General features: G+C 39.3%; 2 protein-coding genes across 2 annotated transcripts in view; both read left to right on the forward strand.

The window, feature by feature from the left end:
* Positions 1-8,357: 8,357 nt before the first annotated feature.
* Positions 8,358-13,446, forward strand: terf2ip (telomeric repeat binding factor 2, interacting protein). The gene is made up of 4 exons (XM_052124463.1): positions 8,358-8,404; positions 8,790-9,771; positions 10,373-10,497; positions 12,767-13,446. The coding sequence occupies exons 2-4, from the start codon at positions 8,802-8,804 to the stop codon at positions 13,343-13,345; spliced, it is 1,674 nt and encodes a 557-aa protein (XP_051980423.1). The 5' UTR covers positions 8,358-8,404; positions 8,790-8,801; the 3' UTR covers positions 13,346-13,446.
* Positions 13,447-14,865: 1,419 nt separating this feature from the next.
* The window catches only part of LOC127641218 (E3 ubiquitin-protein ligase RNF123), a 161,338-nt gene continuing 148,338 nt past the window's right edge, over positions 14,866-27,865 (forward strand). The window contains exons 1-4 of the mRNA XM_052124042.1: positions 14,866-14,964; positions 16,713-16,815; positions 18,902-18,989; positions 26,447-26,526. Coding sequence (XP_051980002.1) covers positions 16,737-16,815; positions 18,902-18,989; positions 26,447-26,526 — 247 coding nt within the window. The 5' untranslated portion in view covers positions 14,866-14,964; positions 16,713-16,736. The remainder of the gene's footprint in view (positions 14,965-16,712; positions 16,816-18,901; positions 18,990-26,446; positions 26,527-27,865) is intronic.

Raw genomic sequence — 27,865 nt, forward strand, 5'->3', positions numbered from 1 at the left:
TTCATAATTATTCCATGAGACTCATGATTGTTATGAAAGCATACAATAAGATTTGGTGAGGGGAAAAAAAAAACAGAAATCTAATGTATTATTTAGTGAAAATGTTCACTGACCGTTGATCTCCTGTAAGCGTTAATGATAGTACATGATAGCAACAGTTCATGCAGCCCCCTCACGACATTGATAAACTTGTTTTGTTTATCTAAAAACAGTGATATAGCGACAACAGAAAACAACACAGCTGCGCAAAAACCAGAGAGCAGAACTAACTAAACATGCCTGAAGTGTTTGTCGTTGAAAAATGTATGCGTTTCTATGCCCAGCCTTACTTTTCTTTACGATTTGGACCAGTGCCTGGTCACAGTGGACGGAGTTACCCGCACAATGCCGAACATAGAAAAGGGATCTATAGAATGTACCATCGCTCGTCATTGCTGGTTAGGACAAAAAATCGGATTACTATAGAAAATATACCTCTTATCATGTGTCATGCCATCAGGTTAGGACACAGTGTGACGGTGGCTGCCTGTAGCTTCGTCTAAGTTTCTGTTTGATTTCAGAGTTCTCCGTTAAAAAAATAAGTCTGGGCATAGAAATACATCAATTCTATAACTACAAACTCTTCAGTAGTGTTGTGTTCTTTTGTCACTATCACTGTGGCGGACCTGTTGTTAGATAAACAAAACAAGTTTTCGCTTGAATGGCCCACGAGGGCACTGCTGAAGTGTTGCTCCCATGTCCTATCATGAACGCACACAGGAGATCAACGATCAGTGAACATTTTCACTAAATAATACATTCGATTTTGGGTTGTTTCTCACCAAACCTTATCATTTTCTTTCATAACAATCATGAGATTGAACTCACCTTACATTACTACATAGCATATAAGTAATAAGTCAAGTACATTATGAAAAGAATAATGACCTACTTTTGTAATCTTACAGTAAAAATGTCCTGGAAAGCAGTTTTTTGTAAATCATCAATTTGGTATGCTAAGTCAATGCTTAATCACTTCAGCCACAAGACCAATTTCTTCAAGAAGACACAATTACAACTGTCCAAAACATGGAAACTATGATCTATATTAAAAAGATGATGTATCATTCACTACCTGTCATTAGAACAAAACATGCCAAAAGAAGAAAAAGCCAAAGATGTCCCATAATAACTGCAGTCGAGATATCCTTTTAATTGTCCACAGTTTAAATCATACTGTTTTCTTCTACAGGTGAAATGTACTCACTCTTTACTGGCACCACATGGTTAAATGTTGTTTTTATAGCTTAGGTTCAGTTCGGCTGCACTCATTAGTGATCTACCTTGTTTTTCCATGACAAGAAAAAAACATGTTCTGTTGCACACATTTAATTAGAGGAAAGAACACTGGATTCACACTTGAGCTATTGTGGTTCTACAAGATGTTTTTGTTATTTCTTTTTGATAGGAATTGATATTTAAAAGATAATTTAACATAATAGTGCCCTAATGATCATGAATATTGAGGAGAATACAGCCCTTTTCTGAATGACATTATTACAAACTAACAATACAAATATTCTTAATGAGATTTACAAATAATACTAATAATTGTACACATTTAAGCACACTTTCTATGTACTGATAGTAACTTTGAGCAGAAAATTCCATCCTGTAATTTACATTTAAATAAAAAGCAAATGCCCTATTTACATCATCACACTTTTGGTGGTTTTCAGGTGATATAGGATGAGTTTACAGAGCAGGGAAGAACATAATATGACTTTTTGTTTTTACTATATGAATGCAGCCACAGAACCATAATTGTGATTGAGCTCACAATGATAAAGACAAAATAAAGGATAAAGAGTACACGATCAGTGACCTGACCAAAGAGGATCCACTCATCTGTACTGTTGTCCTTTCTGAAAGACTCTTCAATCTAGTGACGTATAGTCAATAGACTTTTACTCATCTTCTTCATTTCCTCTAGACATTGTTCCCGGAGACTCATTGGAGCAGATTCTGATTCTGACTTTGGAATTTCAGCCATGCTGTTTTCATAGACAGTGATGTTCGAGCAGTTTGCTGTACGCAGGAAACATGACTCAAAAGAAGAATTGACTTTGTCAGTATTGCTTTCATACCGTACCCTTAGACCACATGAATGGAAGCACAAACCACCATTTTTGACTCAGGTGTGGTTCGCTGATGTGTACCTCATTTTGGAGAACAGCTTTTACACCAAAGAAACACATCAAACAGACTTAAATCTGCACCAAAAGCATTCTAATAGAAAAAAAGATCTTGTCTTCCAAAAGGAGTATTACCTTCCATGGCAGAATTGTGATCACAAGATATCTTTTCCATCCTAACAAGTCGAGCAAGATATTTCAGTACCAGAATTCTGATCCACTTAGGTAATGGAGGATAGTTACTGGAACGACTCAAGTTATTAGTAATGATGTCATCATCAACAACATGCAGAGAGAGAAAACTCATCTAGATCAAGAGAGACAAGTAGAGACAGAGGTAAAGATTGCTCCTTCTTCTGAACTTAATATTTATGTCAATATTTTGAAGATGAACTATCAGCTAACTACCCTGCTGAAAAGATATAAAACATTCCATGCTGGTCCAGACTGGTTTATGCTGGTTGCTGGGGCTGCTCTAGTTGTTGACCAGCAAAAGATAGCTGGTGAAGCTGATTAACCAGCATTATCTATCTAATGAAGCTGGTATACCAAAGAAGCCTTGCTTGAGACAAGCTTTGAAAAAGTTTTGAGGGGACGCCAGTACTCCAACATGCCATTACATTTTATGACAGATTTTATGCAGAAATCTAAAGGGTTCATATACTTTTTCCTGTAACGGTCTACTGGTGACCAGCTGAGTTGGTGTGCATTTCCCAAAAGCATTGTTAGCCAACTATGTTTGCAAGTTCCATCGTCACCAACGATTTGGTGTTTCCCGCAACCATAGTTCCAACGAACATTCACAAACAGCATTGCAAAGTTGTGTGTTTAGGAATACAGCTCTCCACCTATGGTTAGAAGCATAGTTCCTTGTTAGTTTCCTGTGTGGACATTATTTGATTATTTGCAGCGGCTTCTATATCTTTATGCCATGTATATCTTTCATTCTGTCAAGACTTTGATCATGTTTACATGCATTAATAAAACTGCTTGTCCTAGGGTTTTGCAGAATGCGCCATTCTGAAACGGCACGTAAATGCAATGCACCCATTTATGGGATTAAAGGCTGTTAAGAGAAAGTACTTTAACACACACAGCTTCTGTCGAAGAGCACATTTTATGTGCACATGTTAACGCATAAGTGGTGTTCTTATAGGTTTTTAGAGTGCGTAAGTGCATATGTGCATAGGTGCATCGGGGGAACCCCAAAGTCTGATGTAATGGGAAACCCCCTATTGCAGTGCAATGTATCTGTTGCATTACACAGTGCATGCTGCTTTCTTGTCTTCAGCAGCTTTCGCAAATTAAACAGCTTTCTGTATTATGTGTAATGAGCTATTAGAATTTGATATCCAAAGAAGTTATTACTCCATCCCCTGCGTAACGTCATTAATGACAGCTCTTCATTATTGAACCAAAGTGGTTCGAACAAAGGATGTACAACATAGTTTGTACAGTTTTGGGAAACAGTCATGACTAGCTAGTTAATTTCTCCAACAATGCATTGTACTATGGTGGTTCAGCAGTGAGTTATGTCTTTGGATGGGAAACGCACCCCTCGTCTTTTCAGCTGGGTAAAGACATAACATAAAATGAGTGAAGAGGAAGGTTTGAAAACAGAATTATGAGAGGTAAGTAGGGCTGGACTGGTAATCTGCATGCACTTTGGGGTCGATCAGGGGCGGACTGGCCATTGGGAGAACCGAGCGTGCCGGTGGTTTGGCCGCGAAACGGGCCGAATGGGCCGTAATAAGATCAAATGAGCCACCGCATACGCAGAACGGACAACAAAACTGCACCGCGATGTGCAGATAACTACATACTCACTTTGATATATAGACAACTCTGCTTGTTCAGTCACCTGGGAACAGGGCAATCTCCTGCATTAATCTTCTACCTTGGAAAATCACCAGGTTCCTACCTTGGAGGAACCTGCTTCTAACAAATCTCTCAAACATGTGCAGGGTGGCCCAGTCTGCTGCTGCAATTGTGACTTCGGCAGAGATTGCATAAAATAAAGCAGTGGCAATTTAAAAAAGGTGTTTGGCTCACCTCATGACTTTTCTCTCCTTAAATTGCATGGCATGCAGAGACGGACGCAAAGTGCTGTGTTCCCTCAGCTATGTTCTCTGGGGTATGGATGGAGGCAGGCTGAACTGGCACTTGCTACTTTGTGATAAACTGGATGCTTTTTCTTCTCTTACGCAGTGGGGCAAGTCCCTGCTGCCTCCTGTACAAAAACATTTGGGCTAATAAGAGGTGGCTAATCAACGATGTTTTAAGGGAATGGAGGAATTGGTATTTCTTCACCATTTAAAGGAATCCAACACACATCCTGCACTAAGACCACTCTCCTACGCAAAACCCCTGGTGAGAGCTAGCTGTAGTGGATGTAGATATCTGGAGTGGACAGTGCAGTTAGGTGTGATGAACACTTAATGTGCAAATCCCTCATTGAAATCAAGAACCTGCAAACTACTGGACTTCCATCAAGTCCTTTCACATCTGCGGGACAACTTATTTGGTAAAGCCTTCATAATTGATTGGAAGTTAAACTCGAAATTGTTAGCATATTTGACCCAAGACTAATAAGCCCATAAGCAAACAGCACAAGGTGTAGCTTAGGTGGAGAGCACCAGCTAATCACTTCACAAAGAAATCTATTTGGTACTGTAAAACTAACTCTTAATAACAACAAATACCTCTCCTAATACCCAGCTAAAGAATAGTAGCTTTTTACTTTGGGCAGTTACATCTCGATGCAGAATGAGAGTCTGGGCCTATCCAGTACATTAGATAGGCAGGCACAGAGCCTTCCGCTCTGTAAAAAAAAAAAGCTATAAATGCTTCATTGATTGTGTGTCAAAGACACAAAATGTAATCTGACATTTTTTGAAAGTTCCACAAACATGAAAAATAAGGTTATCCCATCCAACATCCTCATAGAGCAGTAGTTTTTCTACCCACGTCTATCAACTCCATTTCACAACATACTTGAAAATTACAGGATTAAATAAATACATCTTTCAATTTAACCCACTCACTGTTGTGTTTGTAAGAGTTGAAAGTGTGTGCTGTTTTGAACATCAGATGGAAAGTTGAAGATGTCCAGTTGGCAGGAGCTAAACATGTGAAATGGCTTTCCATCCATAACTTCACCAGTTGAGGTGACATAGATATAATATGTTCCCCTGTTCCCCTTCTGTCACATCACTCGATGTTGTGTCGATTGTAGTGACACAAGGGGTCTCTTCTGAGAGCCTCGCGTACATCTGAACTTGAGAAAAGGCCAATGTCAAGTTGGCAGATAGAATTTGCATGCCCCGCCCCTGGACATACGGGTATAAAGAGGAGCAAGGGAGCGAATGTCAGACAGATTTTTTCTTCGGAGCTGAACGGTTGTGTGATAAGTGAGCTATGTGTCACGACTGCTTCACCCACCTCTGCAAGAGAGCTTCTGTTGGATCTGACGGCGCATTCCAGTGGCTTTCTCTGCCCCTGGGCGCTTCGACAGCGCTTCTCTCATAGAAAGATTTGACTTCTCTGAAAGTGTTTTATTTTCCTCTAAAAGAGTTTGTTTTCTGGTAAAAGAGCAACATACACAAGCGGACATTGAACGTCCTTTTCAGGATGCATCTTTATAAAGATGCCCTTCCGCCGCTGTGTAGTTCCTGGATGTGGCCGGTATCTCTCCAGATCCGACGGTCATAGACACTGCCTCGTGTGCCTGGGTAGTGATCACACTGAGGCAGCATTTGTGAATGGTTCATATTCTTACTGCAAGGAAATGACCATGGCAACATTGCGGCTGCAGATTTCGTTTCTCAAAACGAACGCCACTCCAGCCACCCCCCGCGTCACTCCTTCCCAAGGGATTGAGGACGACCAGGCTGGCGATGGAGACGATTTGGGGATGGCAGCACGCTCGTTTTCGCCAGGCACAGCCCCACGAACCACCTGCCCCCGGCACGCTCGTTTGCTTCCGTCTGCGCTCGGAACGATGGCGGCTCGCTTCATGGACAGTTTGCCTCATCCCTGGAGCCAGGTCTGGATGATGACATCGCCGCTGCATCGGAGAGCATTGAGGCGTCTGACGCTGAAGACCTGACCGGACTCCCATCCTCGAGCCAGCCCGCCCAATCAGAGCAGATGGCCGACGTGCTTTCCCGGGCCGCTGTGAGCATTGGGTTGGACTGGAACCCTCACCCCCCTTCAGGAACTGCGCTCTACCACTGAGCTCGCTCTCAGGGCTACGAAGGTCACCGAGCAAGCATTCGGGCGGGCGATGGCTACCATCGTGGTCCAGGAATGCCACCTGTGGCTGAACTTGGTCGAGATGCGCAATGTTTACAAAGCCCACTTTCTCAACAACCGTCTCCCAGTTTGGTCTCTTCGATGACACCGTCAACGACTTCGCCCAGCAGTTTTCGGCGGTGAGGAAACAGACAGAGGCCATCTCTCACATCATGCCGCACCGTCACAGCGCAGGCTGCCCCCATCTGCTCGCCATTGGCGTCCCCCTGTGAAGAAACCACCGGCAGCTCTGCCTCAACCTGGTTTCAGCTCTCAGGTTAATCATAAATTTATTTATTTATGATTAACATTTTTATTTTTATTAAAACACAGAAAAACAAAACATAATTACACAAAATCAACTTTTAACACCTACTACCACCCCTCCTCCTCCCCATCACCAACCCCACCCCGAACCTCAACAAACACCCCTGGGGTCTTACATGAACACATATAAAAGAAAAGAAAAACCAAACAACTAAAAGAGGAAAAAATACATTAAAATACATATATATAAAAATATAAAAATCACACACACTGACAATTACCCCTCTCTCTTCACTCTTCCACCTGAGAACCCTCCAAGAACCCTAAATATCCACCCCATTTTCCTAGAAACATATCCAGATTCCCTAATCTTCTATAAGACCCCTCCTCTAAGGCTACAGATAGATGTGTATTAAAGACCAAGCCTATACAGTCTAGAGGGGTCCAATAGAATCTATATAAAATATTGAACTGCATAAGATGAGCGCTTTAAGTGACAAGGGAACAAAGTCCCTATGAAAGGGAATGTATGAGGTACATTTTAGGAGAGTTATAATGATATAGAGAGAAAAGAAAATAGATTTTACATGTGCACTTTTAGTCTTTAATACATTATTTTAATTATATATAACTATAATTATACATATTATATACTCTGCACCATTCTACTGAGGTTAATTTCCGTTGAAGTAAAGAATTGTGGGTTGTGAGTGTCCGTGAATGATACACCTCATGCATCCACTAATTCCTGTGAAAGATGGTCGCATTGAAGGCTGCATTAGGACTGTCCTCCTCCCTTTTCTGAAATGAGACAGCCTTGATGACGTATGTGGCTGACAAATGCGACCTCGGGAGGAGGAAGCCTTCAAAACAAGACATAGCTTGTGTTTACTTCTTAGCGGAAGTACCTCCCACATTTCGCATAAAGCATCATGGCATAAGAATAAGGTAGATAGAGATCAGCCAATGCATTGAGCACTGGAGCTCTCTTCTGAATATAGTTATTATTTCATGTAATTGCTGTTTTTATATTCCAGCAGATGTCACCAGAGACACCCAATACATGACAAATTGTGATGTTTTGACACTTTCAATTTACTGAAATTAAGGTGTTTATTAAAGTGTAGATAATATAAAATGTGCATATTTTATATGGAAATGAATGGTGTAATTTAGTAATTTAGAGCTAAATAAGGTATCAATACCAAAAACTCCCCACCAAAATGCACAACTTTATTGTTTTTATTTTAGAAAAATCAGTGTTTTTACATATAAAAAAAATCACAAAAAGTACAATATTACACATGTAGGTTCGGGTAATTTTTTTTAAAACCGGCGAACACCAAAGTATGACGAACACCGTAAAATGGTTAAATCTTTACTTTCACTTTACACCGGAAATGATGTTGTTTTCTCGCTCAAATGTTATTCCCGCTAAAAGGCGATAGTAAACATTTGTGAGTATCACTATAGTACGAGATCTCAAAGTATTTGCTTTTCCGGGTATCTCCAAAATTAAAGTGTCAGTGAGTATTATCACTCAGGCGACGGCGCGTACAAACACGGATTCTGTGACTCTTATTTTGAAAAATATCTCAGTCGAATATTTTCTGTGGCATGTAATCGCATAAGTTCATCCGACGTGCTCCTGAAACGCTTCAGAAGTAAAGGTAGTTTATATTTTGATACATTAGTGTTTTTATTTATGAACAGGTCGTGTGTTCGCATTTGCTTTGGATATTTTAGGAGACCTTTGCATATTTTGGCGTTGTTGCTTTACAACAAAATTGTGATATATGCAAACTTAACGTTTACTTAAAGTTCCGAGCTGTAAATGCAAGAGCCAACAAATAAATAAATACAATTCCTTTATTATAATAATTTAATGTGGCAAAAGTTTGAGACCACACTTTTGTTTTATTGAAACCATTGAAGAAAGATTAAAGCGAAGAACTTAAATAAAGAAGAAACATTTATGTGTCTAGGTCACCTATTAAATGGAAGCAAATTTGTAACAGACTATGTCATGAACTTTGTTTTTAAATTTCCCCACAGATAACTGTCACAATGTCCACGATAGCCAATGAGGAGATCTCCGAGATATCCCCGGTGTTATTCTTGGACATCAGTGGACATCCAATGCGTTTCTATTTAAGACCTGGCCCTACTAAAATGCAGCTTTACCCACTGATAACTAATGGAGGAGGCATTATGTGTCGAAATCAAGAGCCTGGTGCCATTTTACTGGCCGAACCTGTGGACGTGACTAATGCCATGGCAAACACTGGACTAACGTATATCTCCACTCAGTTTATCAGAGATTGTGTAAAGCAGAACCAACAATTAGATATAGATGGATACACGGTAAGTATCGGGCCATCTGTTCAGACAAGGATGGCTTCTCGCAACCAAAGCAGTATACAGTTGGGTTATTCACAAGACGATGATGCTGCCATATTGAAGTTTATGGAAAAGCGGCATCATGAAGCTAATAGCATTCGGGTTTGGAGAGAAATGGAAAAGCAACGTGTCACAGACCATAGCTGGCAGTCAATGAAGAATCGGTTTCTAAAGCACCTTCAGCATAAGCTCTTGAAGAAAAGCCCGGAAAAATGTCCAGGCACTGCCTCTAAAAAGAAACCCCTAACCTTTTCTCACAGCTCCTGTTGTGAGGAGAGTATAACTCAAGCCTTGTCAAAGACCGGTACTTCACAAAAGTCACCTCGGAAGTCAGTGGTTATCGCAGATGCTGCTGAAATGCAAAGCGTCGCAGAGACCAGCTTTTGTCCAACTGTGAGGACAAATCCTCCAGCTTCTCCTGAGAGAGCGAGTTTACCTCCAGATGTTGCAGAGACAGGAGGGGAACCATCACAGGCCTCCAGTAATGATGGTGAGCAGGAATCTTGTGTCCAGATTCACCAACTGGACAAAATGATTAAGAATACACAAGAGCAACCTCGGCCAGTCAATGATGGGCCTGAAATGTCTAAAAGGCCAAGATTGGATGAAGATTGTGATGTACAAGACATTCCAGATGGTAATGCTTTAAAAGCTAAATTCTGTCATTATTTACGTGTCATTCCAAACCTGTTTTCTTTTTTTCTTTCGAGGTTTACAAAAGTATCATAATAGCTCATATGACTTGTGCACTTTATTCCAAGTTTTCTGAAGTCATACAATTGCTTTATGTTATTCACTTAAATTGACCCCAGCTGCAGCTCTTAACATTCGTGCCACATTTTTGCCATCTCCTGATCATTGTGATTTTTTTCACTTCAGGATCAGTGATGATACATGATTGAATGAATTCCATTTAGCGTCATTGACATCGAACCTGACGTGATGCGTATTCATTTTTTAGTGATTTTTGTAGTGATTTAAAAACTTGGATTTCAATAACTTCATTAATTTAGTTTTTTCCAATACAAAAACTATTGTATAGCTTCAGACAGACGTGGAATATAGTGCAGTAGTCATATAAACTACTAATATGGTACTTCAATATAATATTTTTTGCCTATTTCTAGAGCTTGACAGCTTATTGTAATAAGCTGTAAGCATTTTGTAATCTTTTGTGTTTGTTGAATGAACACCTCAAGAAGCTCTGTCCAAAAAAATGTTTCTCTCTTTTTATTTAGGATCAAATGAAAATACCTCATCCCTTAACAAAACCAGACAAACAACCTGCAAATCCTCGACGCCCACCTCTAAGAAACTTGGCATTCTTGCAAGAGCTGCAAGAGAGTTTGAGGACTCTGATGTGGTACGATCAAACAAAATCAACCCTATATATTTTAGAAATGTAGATGTCAACTCAACCAGAAGTTGGCTCACAGTTTAGGTTTGATCATTATTTTTAATGGTGAAAGTTAAACAATAATTATGATCAAAGGCATTAAATGCCACTGATCCATATTTACTGATCCATGAGTACTCAATACAAGTTTTTCTTGTCCTAAAAATACACTTTATGAAGAATAAACCACACATGTGGCTCAAAATTATAGAACCGATCACAGTGTAAATCGGTAAAAAAATGTTAATGAAACCAATTATACCAAATGGTGCCATTTATCGGAAGAGTAATATTAATGAACCGATAGCTGATTAAATAGAAAAGAGTGCATATCGGTAAAGAATATGTCAAATAATTTATCGGGTGCTATTATTAAGAGTCCCAACAAATGGTGCCATTTATTGGTTGACCCAATAATTAAGAACTGACAATTAAAAAGAGTGATTATCGGTAAAGAAAATCAGTCAAACCAATTTATTGGGTGCTATTTTTTAGAGACCCAACAAATGGTGCTATTTATCGGTTCACCCAGTAGTTAAGAACCAATATCTAAACAGAGTGAATATCGATAAAGAATATCAGCCAAAGCGATTATCGGGTGCTATTCTTTAGAGACCCACCAAATGGTGCCATTTATTGGTTGAACTAAGTAAAGCACCAATAACAACAAGATTGCATATTGGTAAAGAATATAGATAAAAGGGATTATCGGTTGTAATTCTTTAGAGTTACCAAATGGTGCCATTTATCAGTAAGCACAATATCAAAGACCCAATAATTAAGTAGAAAAGAGTGAATATCTGTAAAGAACATGGGTTAAAACCATTATTGCATGCTATTCTTTAGAGACTCATCAAATGTTGCCATTTATCGGTAGACATAAAAGTTAAGAACCAATAAATAAAAAGAGAATATAGGTAAAGAATATAGGTCAAAGCGATTATCGGGTGCTATTCTTTTTAAAAATATTTATTTTTTCTCACCTTTTCTCTACAATTTCGAATGCCCAATTCCCACTATTTAGTAGGTTCTCGAGGTGGCGCAGTAACTCTCCTCAATCCAGGTGGCAGAGGACAAGTCCCAGTTGCCTCTGATTCTGAGACCATTCAATCCATGTGTTTTATCACGTGGCTCGCTGTCCACGACACCGCGGAGACTCCAAGCATATGGAGTCTCATGCTACCCACCGCTATCCACACACAAATTACATCGTACCCCATTGAGTGCGAGAATCACTAATCGTGACCACAAGGAGTAACCTCCTTGTGACTCTACCCTCCTTAGCAACCAGGCAAATTTGGTTGCTTAGGAGAACTGGCTGGAGTCACTCAGCACACCCTGGATTCGAACTCGTGACTTCAGGGGTGGTATTCATCATCAATACTCCCTGAGCTACCCATGACCCATTGGGTGCTATTCTTAAGAGAGAGTCATTTATGGTCATAAATCATAGACCCGATAATTGATTAAGTAGAAAAGAGGTAATATCTGTAAAGAATATTAGTCAAACTGATTATTGGGTGCTTTTCTTTAGAGACCCAACAAATGTTGACATGGATAGGTTGACCCAATAGTTAAGAACCGATAACTAAATAGAGAGAATATCGGTAAATAATATCAGTCAAACCAATTATTGGGTGCTATTCTTTTAGAGACCCACCAAATGCTTATTTTTTTATTTTCTCCCCAATTTGGAATGCCCAATTCCCAATGCACTTTTAAATCCTCGTGGTAGTATAGTGACTCGCCTCAATCCAGGTGGCGGAGGACGAGTCTCAGTTGCCTCCTCATCTGAGACCGTCAATCCGTGCATCTTATCACGTGACTTGTTGAGCGCGTTACCTCGGAGACCTGGAGAATCACACAATTCTCCGTGGCATCCACGCACAACTCACCACATTCCCCGCCGAGAGAGAGAACCACATTATGACGAACATGAGAAGGTTAAGCCAACGTGACTCTACCCACTCTAGCAACCAGGCCAGTTGGTTAATTGGAAGCCTGACTGGAGTCACTCAGCCTGTCCTGGATTTGAACTTGCAACTCTAGGTGTGGTAGTCAGCGTCATTACTTGCTGAGCTACCCAGGCCCCCCACGAGTCCCACCAAATTTTGACATTTATTGGTAGACCAAATAATTAAGAACCAGTAATTAAATAAGAGTGAATATCTGTAGAGAATAACAGTCAAACTGATTATCAGTATCTCTAATGCCCTTTAATGCTTCACTTCAACAGATGGATGATGAAAGTGAAGAGGATGAGGGTCCAAGTGAAGCACCATTGATCAAGTCCTCAGACACCCAAGAAAGTTTAGCCACCCCTGAAAATCTTGCAAGGGAACCAGAAAGCCAAGCTGATCACCACAAAGCCCAACGTTCACCAGACACCCTTTGCAATGGGGCAACACTGATATCAGCAGATGAAGGGTCCAGTAGCACAGCTGTCCCTATAACTTTGAGTGCACATACCTTCATCTTTGAGACACAAGAAGACCACAGCAAGACAATTCAAGAGGAAACATTCTCAAGGGACTTGCTAGAGGTCAAACAACATGTCATGAACATGATAGGAGAGACCAAGAAAGACCTTGTTGAGGTGACCAAGGCACTGTTGAAATCCAATGGTGACTTCACAAAAGCTCAGATGTATCTAATAGAGGGATACGACTGTGAGATGCACGGACCCCTCTGGACCCGTCTAGATGATGAGTTACTCTTGTTAGCTGATCCAAATGAACTTAAGCAGCTTCAATCGAAATATGGGGAGGGGGAGGTGATCAGAAGGAAAGCCTTTCTCAAGACTACAGTTAACTGAGAGTATTTGTCTGGTTTAATGGGATTTTTGTGAATCCAGTCTCTTACTAAGACTGGACGGAGAATAGACAAATGTTGTCACAATTTTGTAACATCAGTTTGATGTTTTAGCTCAGTTTTACATTGAAACTTTTATGTAAGAATTTTGCATAATGACTGTAAAATATGTAAAAAAAAAAAAAAAAAAAAAAGTATTTTTAGAACTGTTTAGTAGTGTATTAAATGCACTTTATTTACAACATTACTCAAACATTGTGGGAATTCACACATTTATCTATCATAGAGCTGTTCAGGTTGTTGTCCAAAAAAGGGAATTAGCATTTTCTAGCTATGGGTCCCCTGGTGATCCCGATGGGTTTTACAATGGAAGTTTTGAATTTAAGAGTAAAATAAGGTCTGTGGTAAACACTACTTCAATTTACTTGAATGCTAGATATTGACTAGACTAGAGTATATTTTTCCATTGAGTATTTAGTCTCTTGTACCCTCAAATTCAGCTCAAGCTAACTTCTTTGGACATTTTTAGGCAGTTTTCTTTTGTCCGAGTTATAATTTAATGCAAATGTACAGCAAGGCCAAAAACTTACAAACAAATTATTAGATTTGTCTTTGATCGGTCTGCTATGATGGGAAGTAATAATTCACCTGTTTCAACTCTTAAATGTGGAATTTCATTTAAATGCTTTTATTATTATGGCATAAATTATAGTCCAGATTGGTGCAGAAAAAAAATACAAAATCCTGAAATTGAAATGCGGTTCAAAGAAGTAGGACTTTAAGCCATCAAGCGCCCCTACAGAACTAATTCTCTCTCTCATAGGAAACAATTAATATTTATTTACATCTGCCGCTGGTGGTCATTATATGGATTTAATTATTCGCTTTCCTACATGTCTAAACTTGTCCCAGACGGTGATCCATAGCGTTGAATCGAATAAACGTTACAATAACGGTTTCTTATGGCATACGCTGCGAGATTCCACTAGGGGGCGCGTGACGGCTCAGAATCTTCCTTTGACCATGAGCGACACATGTTCACTTAAATGTATAATCTTTTTCAATATATTTATTCAATTGATGGGCTCCTTGACATATAAATAGAAATCCGCCCCAGGAACCTCTATAAAAAAAGTGTTACAAATTTTTTTTTTTTTTTTTTTTTTTACACAGTTCAGTATTAACGCATTAATCACAAACAGCTGTGATTGGTCCAAACTACACAGCGCTGTGAAAAGTAACAACTGTCACGATACAATGCTAACCGTGATCTACATTTAGCAGCGGTCTGGACAGTAGTTTACTAATGAATAATAAAACTGAGAAACTTTATTAGCAATTTAATGGTAAAAAAAAAAACAACTAAAAGTCAACACATCATAATTATTATTTAGACGTAGTATATTTAACCGATTAAAAAAGCAACTTCCGGACAACTAAACCCGCCCAATTTAGTAACCTTACGTAATACGAATGGCTATTCTATCCATGTATTCTATTTCTATGATTTAAGGCAGTGACTGTGGACATATTTAAAGAGCATAGTCCAATAACGCAATCTGCTGATAACAAATACACACCAAATCAGTGACGACAGCGGGATATATTGAAAAACAACATAAGGTATGACCGCTTTAAACGTGTGTGTATGTATAAGATTACAGCAGCTCTTGCTGTCATATGCATTTAACACGGAGGGTTCAACACATTAAATATTGTTTTTGATACACGTATTTTGAGCATTTTAAAGCCTTGACTCTCCTTTAAAATCATTCATATGTATTGTAAACATTATGACCAATAACATGATCAGTTATAAAGTATCAGCAGGATGCTGGGTGTGTATATTTATGTTTATGTTTGTTTACCAAGACAACAGCATGTAAACATTGAAACTTTGGGTGATTTGGGAGTTTGATTTTAGTTCAAGACTGTTGTCAAAATAATTGGAATCTTCGTTAAGGCTAGACCTGAGTGTGTGATGTGTGTTATTATACTATAAAGGGACCAAATTGTGTTGATTCCTCTAAAATGTAAATAATACACTTACAAAAACTTCCCATAATAATGAACATACCATAATATATTTGTGTGTGTGTGTGTGTGTGTGTGTGTAAATGGTGCCATGTTAATACCATTTTGTGGACTGTTTCCATGGCATTCATTAAAGTACCTTGGAGTGTACCTTGTAAATACCATTAAATGTAAATATGACAATCATTCCATATGACAGTATTTATTAAAATGTGGTATTAAAATCGGATGCATCTTTGTTACGTTACTATTGTAAACATTGAAACGTGTAATATAAATGATTTATAATGCTTAACAGTTATTAGCTTTTAGTATATTTTCAAATAGCAATTTAGCTAAACTTTTATTCAGATATTTTTATATTTGTATGTACATGAACTACTGACCTGACAAGCATCATATGACGATTAATTACTTAAAGGAATATTCCAGATTAAATTTTTTATTTATAAATTTGTATAATTATAAATTAGAGATCAACAGAGAGTGGAAATTGCTGATACAATAACTAAGGTGGTGGAAAAGGCCTATAACCGATTAATTGGTCAAAAGTAAAAAAATAAAAATAAATATTTTTATATATGATTATCTTTTTTATTAAAAAAGATTAGTCTTTCCATACACTGTTGGGTGAAGACATAGAGGCTACAAGAGAGAAAAAAAAATATATATTTTTTTAGTTTATTCATCAGCCAAGTTTTGGTGCATAACATGGACTTTTAACTATAAACAAGCCTGAAAAATGCCTTAATGTCTTAATTTACAATGTCAGAGAATTGGCCTCATTACAATACTCTATATTAGAGTATTTACCAAATTAAGCATTTATAACCTTGTTAACCTAATATGGGAGGAGCCTAGATATGGTTGGGGTCCCTCCTTTAATATAAGTCTATATGATTTTTGTTGCCCGTTTTATTGTCCACAAGGCTGAAGTTTAATACTTAGGGTTTGTGGCTTTGGAAGAACACTACAAAATATACTATAATATAATAGACTGATATATCGGTTTTACAGATTAATCGGTGCCCATATTTGCATTTTAGAACTATTGGTTAACGACAAAAATCTATGCCGATTTAATATTCTATTAATTGATTTAGAAAACTATCAGATGATTAATTGGTTGTCTGCCTTTTCCACCACCTTAGTTATCGGTATCTGCAAAATCCACTGTCGGTCAACCTCTAATAATATCAACAGCTAGGTTTATTCATCGTAAACTGCAAATTCTATTCTCCTTCCTTTTTAATTAGCTAGTTGATTGCTGATAGGCATCAATTATCAATGTACAGGTATGTAATAGATTGTATATTTTTCCTGTCCCCGTTTCTCAGATTGGTGACCTGTCTAGTGGCAATATGAGCACAAAGGGTGGCACTGCCCTGTCCCGACGCAACTATCGCCTGGCATCTGACACAGACAAAGCCAAAGTTACAGGTATGTTTATGTAGTGATGAGTTTATCGTTATTCTGCCTTCTTAAGAGTTGTTTATTAGAGGTTGGCTGATAGTATATTTAACCGATATTGATAACTACGATGGTGGAAAGGGCCGATAACCGATAAATCGATTTATATATTGATTTACAGACACAGAGGCTACAAGTCCCAGATATAGTTTATACTTCAACCCCCCCCAAAAAAGAAGATTTGGTGCATTATGCTGGACATTTAACTAGAAACATCTCCGAAACACACCAGGGAGACTTATTTTGAAATGATGTTGTCTTGGCTCCATTACAATGCTCCATGTTTAAGTATTAACCACCATAACTTTTTATAGTCTATATATCCACCAGATAAAAGGTTTTGTGTATACAGTTGAAGTCAGAAGTTTACACCTTCCGCAAGCTTCTCACAATAAGTTGCTGGAAATTTGGCCCATTCCTCCAGACAGAACTGGTGTAACAGAGTCAGGTTTGTAGGCCACCTTGCTCGCACACTATTTTTTTTCAGTTCTGCCCACAAATTTTCTGTCGGATTGAGGTTGGGGATTTGAGATGGCCACTCCAATACCTTGACTTTGTTGTCCTTGAGTCATTTTGCCACAACTTTGGAGGTATGCTTTGGTTCATTGTCCATTTGGAAGAACCATTCGTGAAGAGCTTTAACTTCCTGGCTGATGTCTTGAGATTTTGTTTCAATATATCCTCATAATTTTCCTTCCTCATAATGCCATCAATTTTGTGAATTGCACAAGTCTGTCCTGCAGCAAAGCACCCCTACAACATGATGCTTCCACAACTATGCTTCAAGGTTGGGATGGTGTTCTTCGGCTTGCAAGCCTCATCCTTTTTCCTCTAAAGACAATGATGGTCATTATGGCCAAACAGTTAATGTTTGATTCATCAGACCAGAGAAAAATGTCTCCAAAATTAAGATCTTTGTCCCCATTTGCAAACTGAAGTCTGGCATTTATTATGGTGGTTTTTGAGCAGTGGCTTCTTCCTTGCTGAGCAACAGTTCAGGTTATGTCGATATAGGACTTGTTTTACAGTGGATATAGATACTTGTCTACCTGTTTCCGCCAGCATCTTTTCAAGGTTCTTTGCTGTTGTTCTGGGATTGAATTGCACTTTTCACACCAAACTATGCTCATCAATAGGAGACAGAATGCATCTCCTTCCTGAGTGGTATGAAGGCTGCATGGTCCCATGGTGTTTATACTTGTGTACTATTGTTTGTACAGATAAACGTGGTACCTTCAGGCTTTTTAAAATTGCTCCCAAGGATGAACCAGACTTGTGGAGGTTCATAATTTTTTTTTTCTGAGGTCTTGGCTGATTTCTTTTGATTTTCCCATGATGTCAAGCAAAGAAGCACTGAGTTTTAAGGTAGGCCTTAAAATAAATCAAAAGGTACACCTATAATTAGCCAATTAGCCTATCAGAAGCTAATTGGCTATTGCCTAAAGGCTTGACATAGTTTTCTGGAATTAGTGTATGTAAACTTCTGATCCACTGGAATTGTGATATAGTCAATTAAATGGAAAAAATTGTTGGAAAAATTACTTGTGTCATGCACAATATAGATGTCCTAAATGACTTGCCAAAACTATTAATATATGCTGAAGATGCATGCTTCCATTATAGTTTCAAATTTGTTGTATGCCCTCATTTTAATTGAGAACACTTGATTATCTTTTCAAAATAACAAAATACACATTGAAGTGAGTATTAATAGAGCATATGGATAAATATTTTTGCTGTTGAAAGATTGAAAAATACAGAATAATAAAACAAAATTATATCGGTAAATGGTTAAAGTAACTATCGGCACCGATTAAATGGTAAAACCAATATATCGGTCTACCTCTAATGTTTATGAATATGATTGATGTTTTTCAGGTATTGTCAATAATGAAAGATTGAGAAACATGAAAGAATAGAAAAAAAACTATTGGCAATTATTGACATAGATTTAGCAGATAACTGATAGTTCCAAAAGGCAACTATCGGCACTGATCGGTAAAACCGATATAACGGTCTACCACTTGTGTTTATGAATATGATTGATGTTTTTCAGGTATTGTCAATGAGAAGCTATTGAGTGATTATCTGCATCATGTGTTTCCCACCCCCGGTAAGCAGGGGCCTGCTTCTGCGACATACAGGTGGGTTTTCCGAACATTCATCCTTGTATTTCGCCTCTTTATTTTACAAACAGGTAGTGCGAAATACTCATACTGTTGTTCAAACAAACATACTCCTGCCTCAGACTCACACCATTGGTTGAGTCAGTGTTGTCTGTTTTGCTATAGAAGTAACACAAATACTTAAATTTGAGTGATCGCAATGCAATGTGAACTGATTAAGTTGCAAAGTTGGATCCGTTAGTGGTTTGGTTGAATGTAGGTTGTTGGTGTCTTGTGTTGTGTTGGAGGGAATCGTCCTGCTCTCATTCCCAGCCAGTGTCCGGTTACTGGTGGATCTATACATAGAACATGATGGGAGATGAGAGAAAGCTGACACTCACAGAGATGATGGCAGACTGTGAAAGGGGTTCAGTGTTTACATATGATCATCTGTGATTTCACCTCGGGTGCCATGTTGGGCATCTGTCAACCCATGTGACGACTGCTATTTGTTAATACAGTAGATGTAATTTTATTCAATGTTTTGCTTTAAAGAAATATGGTTTAATTTCAATCAAATCAAATCACTTTATTGTCACACTACTTTGTACACAAGTGCAACAGTAGGTGAAAGTCTTGGGTGCAGTTCCGAATAACATAGCAGTACCAATTACAATAAACAACATATTTACATAACAAATGTACACATACTTGCACAACACAATATACAATGTACAGTAAACAATACACACAATATAGAGTACACATACAATACAAATAAAAAATATGGGTAAGGGTATATAAAAATATATATACAGTCAGTCGTTGAATTGGGGAGAATATATTGACAGTCCAGTGTGTGTGTGTGTGGTACAAGATGATGATAAATAAAGTGCAGTGCTGATTGTTGATCGTGAGAGATCAAGTGTTCAAAAGTCTGATTGCTTGGGGGAAGAAGCTATCATGTAGTCGGCTGGTGCGGGTCTTGATGCTGCGATACCGCCTGCCTGATGGTAGCAGTGAGAACAGCCCATGACTCGGGTGGCTGGAGTCTCTGATGATCCTCCGAGCTTTTTTCACACACCGTCTGGTATGTCCTGGAGGGAGGGAAGCTCACCTCCGATGATGTTTCTGGCAGTTCGCACCACCCTTTGCAGGTCTTTGCGGTTGTGGGCGGTGCTATTGCCGTACCAGGCGGTGATGCAGCCAGTCAGGATGCTCTCTACAGTGCTGGTGTAGAACCGTGTGAGGATGTGGTGGTTCATTCCAAACTTCCTCGGCCGTCTCAGGAAGAAGAGGCGCTGGTGAGCCTTCTTCACAACGGCCTCAGTGTGGACGGACCATGTGAGTTCCTCAGTAATGTGGACACCGAGGAACTTGAAGCTGCTGACTGTCTCCACCAGTGCTCCATTGATGGTGATGGGGCAGTGTTCTCTGTCTTTACTTCTGCAGTCCACCACAAGCTCCTTGGTCTTACTGACATTGAGGGAGAGGTTGTGCTCCTGACACCAGCGTGTCAGAGTGTGCACCTCCTCTCTGTAGGCTGTTTCATCATTGTCAGTGATCAGACCTACCACCGCTGTATCATCAGCAAACTTAATGATGGCATTGGAGCTATGTGTTGCCACACAGTCATGTGTGTACAGGGAATACAGGAATGGGCTGAGAACACAGCCCTGCGGGGCTCCAGTGTTGAGGGTCAGTGATGAGGAGATGTTGCTGCCCATTCTAACCACCTGACGTCTGCCTGACAGGAAGTCCAGGATACAGCTGCACAGCGAGCTGTTTAAGCCCAGAGCCCTGAGTTTCTCATCAAGCTTGGAGGGCACTATTGTGTTGAATGCTGAGCTGTAGTCTACAAACAGCATTCTCAGATATGTGTTCCTTTTTTCCAGGTGGGAGAGAGCAGTGTGTAGTGTAGATGCAATGGCATCATCAGTGGAGCAGTTGTTGCGGTAGGCAAACTGCAATGGGTCCAAAGAGGTGGGCAGAACAGAGCAGATGTTCTAATTTGATGCTTCTAATAAATTGATAGTTCACCCAAAAATGAAAATTCAGTCATTGTTTACTCTCCCCTGTGTTGTTATAACCCCGTATGACTTTCTTTTGTTAACACAAAGGGAGAAATTGTGAAAAATTGTTGTGCTCCGTGATGTCATACAATGGCAGTTTATGGTGACCATCTCTTCAAGCTTCAAAAGAATGCAAAAGTATAATTCAGAAGACTAATACATTATTCTATGAGACTATGATTGTTGATGACTCGATAAGAATTTATTTTCTTATCTCCAAGTAATTCTTCCTCAAAGTATGAAAAAAATAATAAATGGAACCTGAATCGAAATTAAAATTAAAATCTTTTTACTGGTCCAAGTAAATAAAAGCCTCCCTCATGTCTCGATGACATTCTTGGTACTAGAAATGTCTCGGGTCCCTCCTTCAGTTATAATTCAATATAATTTTATCGTCTGCCAAAACAAATCAAACATCAGTTTGGTTGTTTAAAAAAAATTATTTGCACACCTTTTGTCAATAAGCCACATTAATTAAGTATCATTCATGTCTGTTGCACAAACTGTGTGAGACTAGTTACACATCAAAGTTGTAAAACTTTGGGTTAGGTATCACTAATTAAAGATACAGTATTTATATGAATGTATTTTTTATGTTTTCAGTGCTACAATACAGTCACATATGTGCTTATAATGAGTATCCATTTTGTTAGTGGGGTGCACAATATATCTAAATGCTAAATATTATTTGGCCAAAAACTGGGAAAATGAGAACTATAATGGTGCCAATAGTGGAATTATCAATAGTTTGTTATGGTTTATTTGTTTGCAGCAGAGAATCTCTGACTGCCTGTGGCTTCACTCTTCGTCAGGTAGTCTCAACTATCTCTTTGGTCCATGAGTGGTTTCAAAACCCCCATCATAATGCTAGAGAGATGGGAGGGTGAGCCAAACTGGATGGGCCCCCTCTGATGTCAGCAGCCAATCATAACCCTGAAACATAAAGAACCAAACTGAAATGTCCTCATCAGGAAGGTATAAAACTATCCTCCGGATGACCACACTTTTTTTCCTGAGTCCCTGTCCAGAGGGTCATTAACAGGATACACTTCTCTGTTCTGGTCTCACTCCATGAGAGAGAGGGTAACAGATTATCCAGTGTTCATCATCTCCATCTGAGAGACAGAAGAAGATCGACCAAATATCAAGTTTACCTACAAGAGACTATTGCAACGCCAAGTTCACAATCCCTATACCAAAGAGATAACTACAGCTACAAGGTTTAGCTCTGGCGTGCAAACCTTCTCTTCAAGCTTTGTGCATCTGCGTGTTCCAGATATAGAAACTTGCACAGACATAAGGGCTGTATATCTGCATGTTCCAGATTGCAAGAACCCTCTCTGTGCTTCCAGGAGATTCCTTCAATCCTCCGTTCCTTCATGTCCAAGGCTGTTGAAATGTAATCCAGCTCTTTCCCCACTGTAACATGGCCCTGAGCCCCAGTGGAAGATGTCTCTATCACCGAATTCATTAATTGATCAAGGAGAACGTAAATATCACTACTAAACCTCTTTCCTGAGACTTTGGCATTAGTGTATACTTTCAGTTTATCTAAAGTTCTTTAGACTACATAACCTGTAAATCAAATGTCTTGCATTAATCTGAGTTATTTGTTTTAATAAGGAATACGTATTTCATCTTATTAATTAACAGAGAAACAGCAATTTATCTTTCACGAGATGTTATACTTTGTCATTGCTACATCCAATTCAACCACTTACATCTTTCCATCCTATGCACTTTTATTTACCTATTCATTTATAGTATGTTATCTTTTAGCATATAAGTACCATTTTGTAATTTTGTTAGTTATTCTTGTTTACCTTTTTGAAAATTAGACCATTTTAATTAAAACTGGGTGTTCCTTGTGTTTCCAATAAAAAATTTGTTTTTATTGATTCATAGATACACAACACGCATACACTCACCTAAAGGATTATTAGGAACACCATACTAATACTGTGTTTGACCCCCTTTCGCCTTCAGAACTGCCTTAATTCTACGTGGCATTGATTCAACAAGGTGCTGAAAGCATTCTTTAGAAATGTTGGCCCATATTGATAGGATAGCATCTTGCAGTTGATGGAGATTTGTGGGATGCACATCCAGGGCACGAAGCTCCTGCTCCACCACATCCCAAAGATGCTCTATTGGGTTGAGATCTGGTGACTGTGGGGGCCATTTTAGTACAGTGAACTCATTGTCATGTTCAAGAAACCAATTTGAAATGATTCGAGCTTTGTGACATGGTGCACTATCCTGCTGGAAGTAGCCATCAGAGGATGGGTACATGGTGGCCATAAAGGGATGGACATGGTCAGAAACAATGCTCAGGTAGGCTGTGGCATTTAAACAATGCCCAATTGTCACTAAGGGGCCTAAAGTGTGCCAAGAAAACATCCCCCACACCATTACACCACCACCACCAGCCTGCACAGTGGTAACAAGGCACGATGGATCCATGTTCTCATTCTGTTTACGCTAAATTCTGACTCTACCATCTGAATGTCTCAACAGAAATCGAGACTCATCAGACCAGGCAACATTTTTCCAGTCTTCAACTGTCCAATTTTGGTGAGCTCTTGCAAACTGTAGCCTCTTTTTCCTATTTGTAGTGGAGATGAGTGGTACCCGGTGGGGTCTTCTGCTGTTGTAGCCCATCCGCCTCAAGTTTGTGCGTGTTGTGGCTTCACAAATGCTTTGCTGCATACCTCGGTTGTAACGAGTGGTTATTTCAGGCAAAGTTGCTCTTCTATCAGCTTGAATCAGTCGGCCCATTCTCCTCTGACCTCTAGCATCAACAAGGCATTTTCACCCACAGGACTGCCGCGATACTGGATGTTTTTCCTTTTCACACCATTCTTTGTAAACCCTAGAAATGGTTGTGCGTGAAAATCCCAGTAACTGAGCAGATTGTGAAATACTCAGACCGGCCCGTCTGGCACCAACAACCATGCCACGCTCAAAATTGCTTAAATCACCTTTCTTTCCCATTCTGACATTCAGTTTGGAGTTCAGGAGATTGTCTTGACCAGGACCACACCCCTAAATGCATTGAAGCAACTGCCATGTGATTGGTTGATTAGATAATTGCATTAATGAGAAATTGAACAGGTGTTCCTAATAATCCTTTAGGTGAGTGTATATCGAATCAACATTTAACCCCCACCCTGACCCCCAACGTACACTCCTGTGGTTACATATAATATACACACACACACACGCGCACAAAAAACAGAAAAGAAAATATAATAAACATACTTAATTTAATTAAACTTCTCGCTCCACAGGCCCTCCCCGAGAGTCCCCCAAAATGCGAAATAATTGCCCCATTTCCTATCAAACAAGTCCCAAATCCTCAGCCTTCTACTTGCCACCTTCTCGAAAGCTGCCACCCTCCCCATCTCCACACACCACTCTGGAAATGAGAGCGTTCCAACCGACTTCCATCCCCTTAAAATAATTTGCCTGCCAATCATGATACTGGTCAGAACCCAATTTTTTTGTGTTTATCCCCCAAATGACCGCCCCATCACCCAAAATACTGAGTCTGGGCCAAAGTAAAATTTGAGTGCTCAAAACATCACACATAAAATTCTTGGATTTTAACACCCCCCCCCCAAAAAAAAAACATGGGTGTCTCATCTTCTGATTGGCATCGCCAGCAGGTGGGTGTGTCTTTAAGACGAAGCCTATACAATCTAGAGGGGGTCCTATAGAATCTTTGTAAAATCTTCAATTGCATAAGGCGCACCCTTGCATCTCTAGATGCAGACTTGTTTTTTAGAATCCTTGCCAAGTTTAAATCTTTCTTCCATAATCTCTTGATAGAATTTAAACCTCTGTCCCCCAGACTCTGAATTAGCAGGGCGTAATACACTGATGCCTCATGACCTTTTCCAAAAGCTGTAATCACCACTCCCAGAGTATCTGCCGTTTAGGGGGTGTGTGTGTGCTACTCCCAAAAACCGTACAAAGCAGGTGGCGCAGCTGTAAATACCTATAGAACTGAGGTCTGGGAATCCCAAAATGTTGAACCAAATATTCGAAAGATTTCAACTCTCCATATATGTCACCGAGTGTAGGAAGCCCCCTCACAATCCACTCTGACCAGCAGAAAGGGGACTTGCCAATTAATAATTTAGGGTTCTGCCATATGCTTGGGGCAACATTTAAATAAATGTCTGAGTTAAACACTCTGGACACTTTTGTCCATACCGAGTGCAAATGCGAAATAACGGGGTGTAACTTAACTTCTCCGATTACTTTGATAGAAAGGCTTTGCAATGGTGAAATAAGGGCAAGAACTTCCTGTTCAATACCAAACCAGGGAGGGGCTCTCTCAGGTGGAACCAATGACCCAAATGTCTGAGACCGAATGTATAATAATATAACAAAATCTTGGGTAGCCCTAGCCCACCTTTGTCAATTGGCCTATGTAACTTATTGAAATGTAATCTGGGACGTTTACCATTCCAAATGAAGGACTTCGCTTTGCTATCAAGTTGCTTGAAATAAGAGAGGGGGACATCTATTTACAAGGAGAGATTGTAGTAGGTAGTTTTTTGGAATACAATTCATTTTAATAACATTAATCTTCCCAATCATAGAGAAATGGAATGAAGCCCGCCTGCCCACATCGCTCAACCTTTTTATTAAGGGGTCAAAATGAACTATAACTAAATCAGACAAATTTGCTGGGAATAAAATGCCCAAATATTTAATGCCCTGTTTGGGCCACTGGCAGGCTCCCAGCTGGAAAGCCGTTACTGGGCAGTACACTGTCAGAGCCAAAGCTTCGGATTTGTGTGTTCCTTGTGTTGGTGATACAGAAGAGCTCTAAAGGTTAGGCAGAATTTTACGAATCCTCTAGATTAATCAGATGACCAACTCCCTCCAATTTATAGAATTCTTTTATGTTAAGGTGAAACTCCTTAGCTGGTGCCCCGAGGATGGAGGGAGGGGCTGTCTGATATTAATACTCAACACACACGTACACCTTAAGTGAAGTGTGATCACAAATCACCACATATTTTGGTGTTTTGTGCAAGGCCCAGTTCATTTAAATTAGTTCCAGGGTGATTTTCACTACTACAAGGAGTCATGTTCTACACTTTGATAGCATACTTTTTCACTCGTAGAGTTAGACAATATTTCTTGTACCAAAATAGTTGATTTTGCTACTGCACCCTGTAAATGACAGTCTTTATGCATGTGAAAACTACTGGCGAAACAAGTTCCTAAATAGCTGTTGTTGTATAAATGTGTGTGTGGTCTTATGTTAATGAGCACATGGTTGTGACGTCATAACCAGGTGTTTTTGCTGTTTATTTAGTAGTTAATGGTTTAGGTGGACTGGGGAGTGAGTTTTGCATTTTGATTGGATATAATTAACCTGTCTCATGTCATGGATCTTCCCTGTAGAAAACTGTTGACGTTCCAGGATCTCGGAGCCCATCTGGAGAAGCTGCTGGCTGAAGATAATCTCACAGAAAACGGAAGAGGTCAGACATCATAACATATGCATAATAGTATTTTGATAAGACTTTACAGCAGTCTAGTAGTCAATGAATATTTAATAAAACTCTCAGAATGGGTTGTAATCCAAATAAGCCTTTCATATTTTCCAAAAGTATATGCAACATAATTTACAGTGGCAAGAAAAAGTATGTGAACCCTCAGGATTACATGCATTTATGTATAAATATGTCTTAAAATCTGGTTTGATCTTCATCTGTTACAATAATTTACGAGCACAATCTGTTTAACTAATAAAACCCAAATTAATGTATTTTTCTTGTACTTATTGAATACATCATTCAAACTTTGACAGTGTAGGTTTGAAAGAGTACGCGAATCCCTAGTCTAATGATGTCAACAAAAGCTAATTCGAGTCGGCAAACCTGGCATCCATTTAATGAAACAAGGTTGGAGGTGTGGGTTAGAGCTACTTTGACTTATAAAAAGCACTCAAACATCTTGAGTTTTCTATTCACAAGAAGCATCTGCTGACGTGGACCATGAGTCACACAAAAAAAAGAGATCTCAGAAGACTTACGATCAAGGATTGCTGCTTTGCATAAAGCTGGAAAGGGTTACAAAGTTATCTTGAAGAGCTTAGATATGCATCTGTCTACAGTTAGACAATTTGTCTATAAATGGAGACTGTTTAGAACTGTGGGACTCTCCTTAGAAAGTGGCTGTCAAAGGGCACACAGCAGAAAGCTCAATGATGTAAAAAAGAACCCTAGAGTGACAGCTAAAGACTTGAAGAATTCATTGGAACTGGTTAAAATCTCTGTTCATGAATCTACTAGACGGAAAACATTAAACAGCTATGGTGTCCATGGCAGGACACCACGAAGGAAGCTACTGCTTTCCAACAAAGACAGTCCTGCACATCTGAAGTTTGCCAAAGACCACCGTGACACTCCACAACGTTACTGGGAAAATGTTTTGTGGACTGATGTAACAAGGGTTGAATTGCTTGGGAAGAACCCTACAAATGGTATAAAAAGGTCATCCCAACAGTTAAGTACGGTGGAGGGAGCATCATGATTAGGGGCTGCTTTGTGGCCTGGACCACTTGCCATCATTGAGGGAAAAATTAATTCCCAAGTTTATGAAGATCTCCTACAGAATAATGTAAGGGTGGTTGTGTGCCAGATCAGTAGAGGATGGGTGACGCAGAGAGAAAATGACCCTAAACATCGAAGTAAATCCACTACAGAATGGCTTCAAAAAAAGAAAATCCACCTTTTGGAGTGACCCTGTCGGAGTCCAGATCTTAACCCAATAGAGATGCTGTGGAATGACCTCAAGAGAGCCGTTCACACCAGACAT

The sequence above is a fragment of the Xyrauchen texanus genome, chromosome 50 (genome assembly GCF_025860055.1).
Source record: "Xyrauchen texanus isolate HMW12.3.18 chromosome 50, RBS_HiC_50CHRs, whole genome shotgun sequence".
Lineage (NCBI taxonomy): Eukaryota > Metazoa > Chordata > Actinopteri > Cypriniformes > Catostomidae > Xyrauchen > Xyrauchen texanus.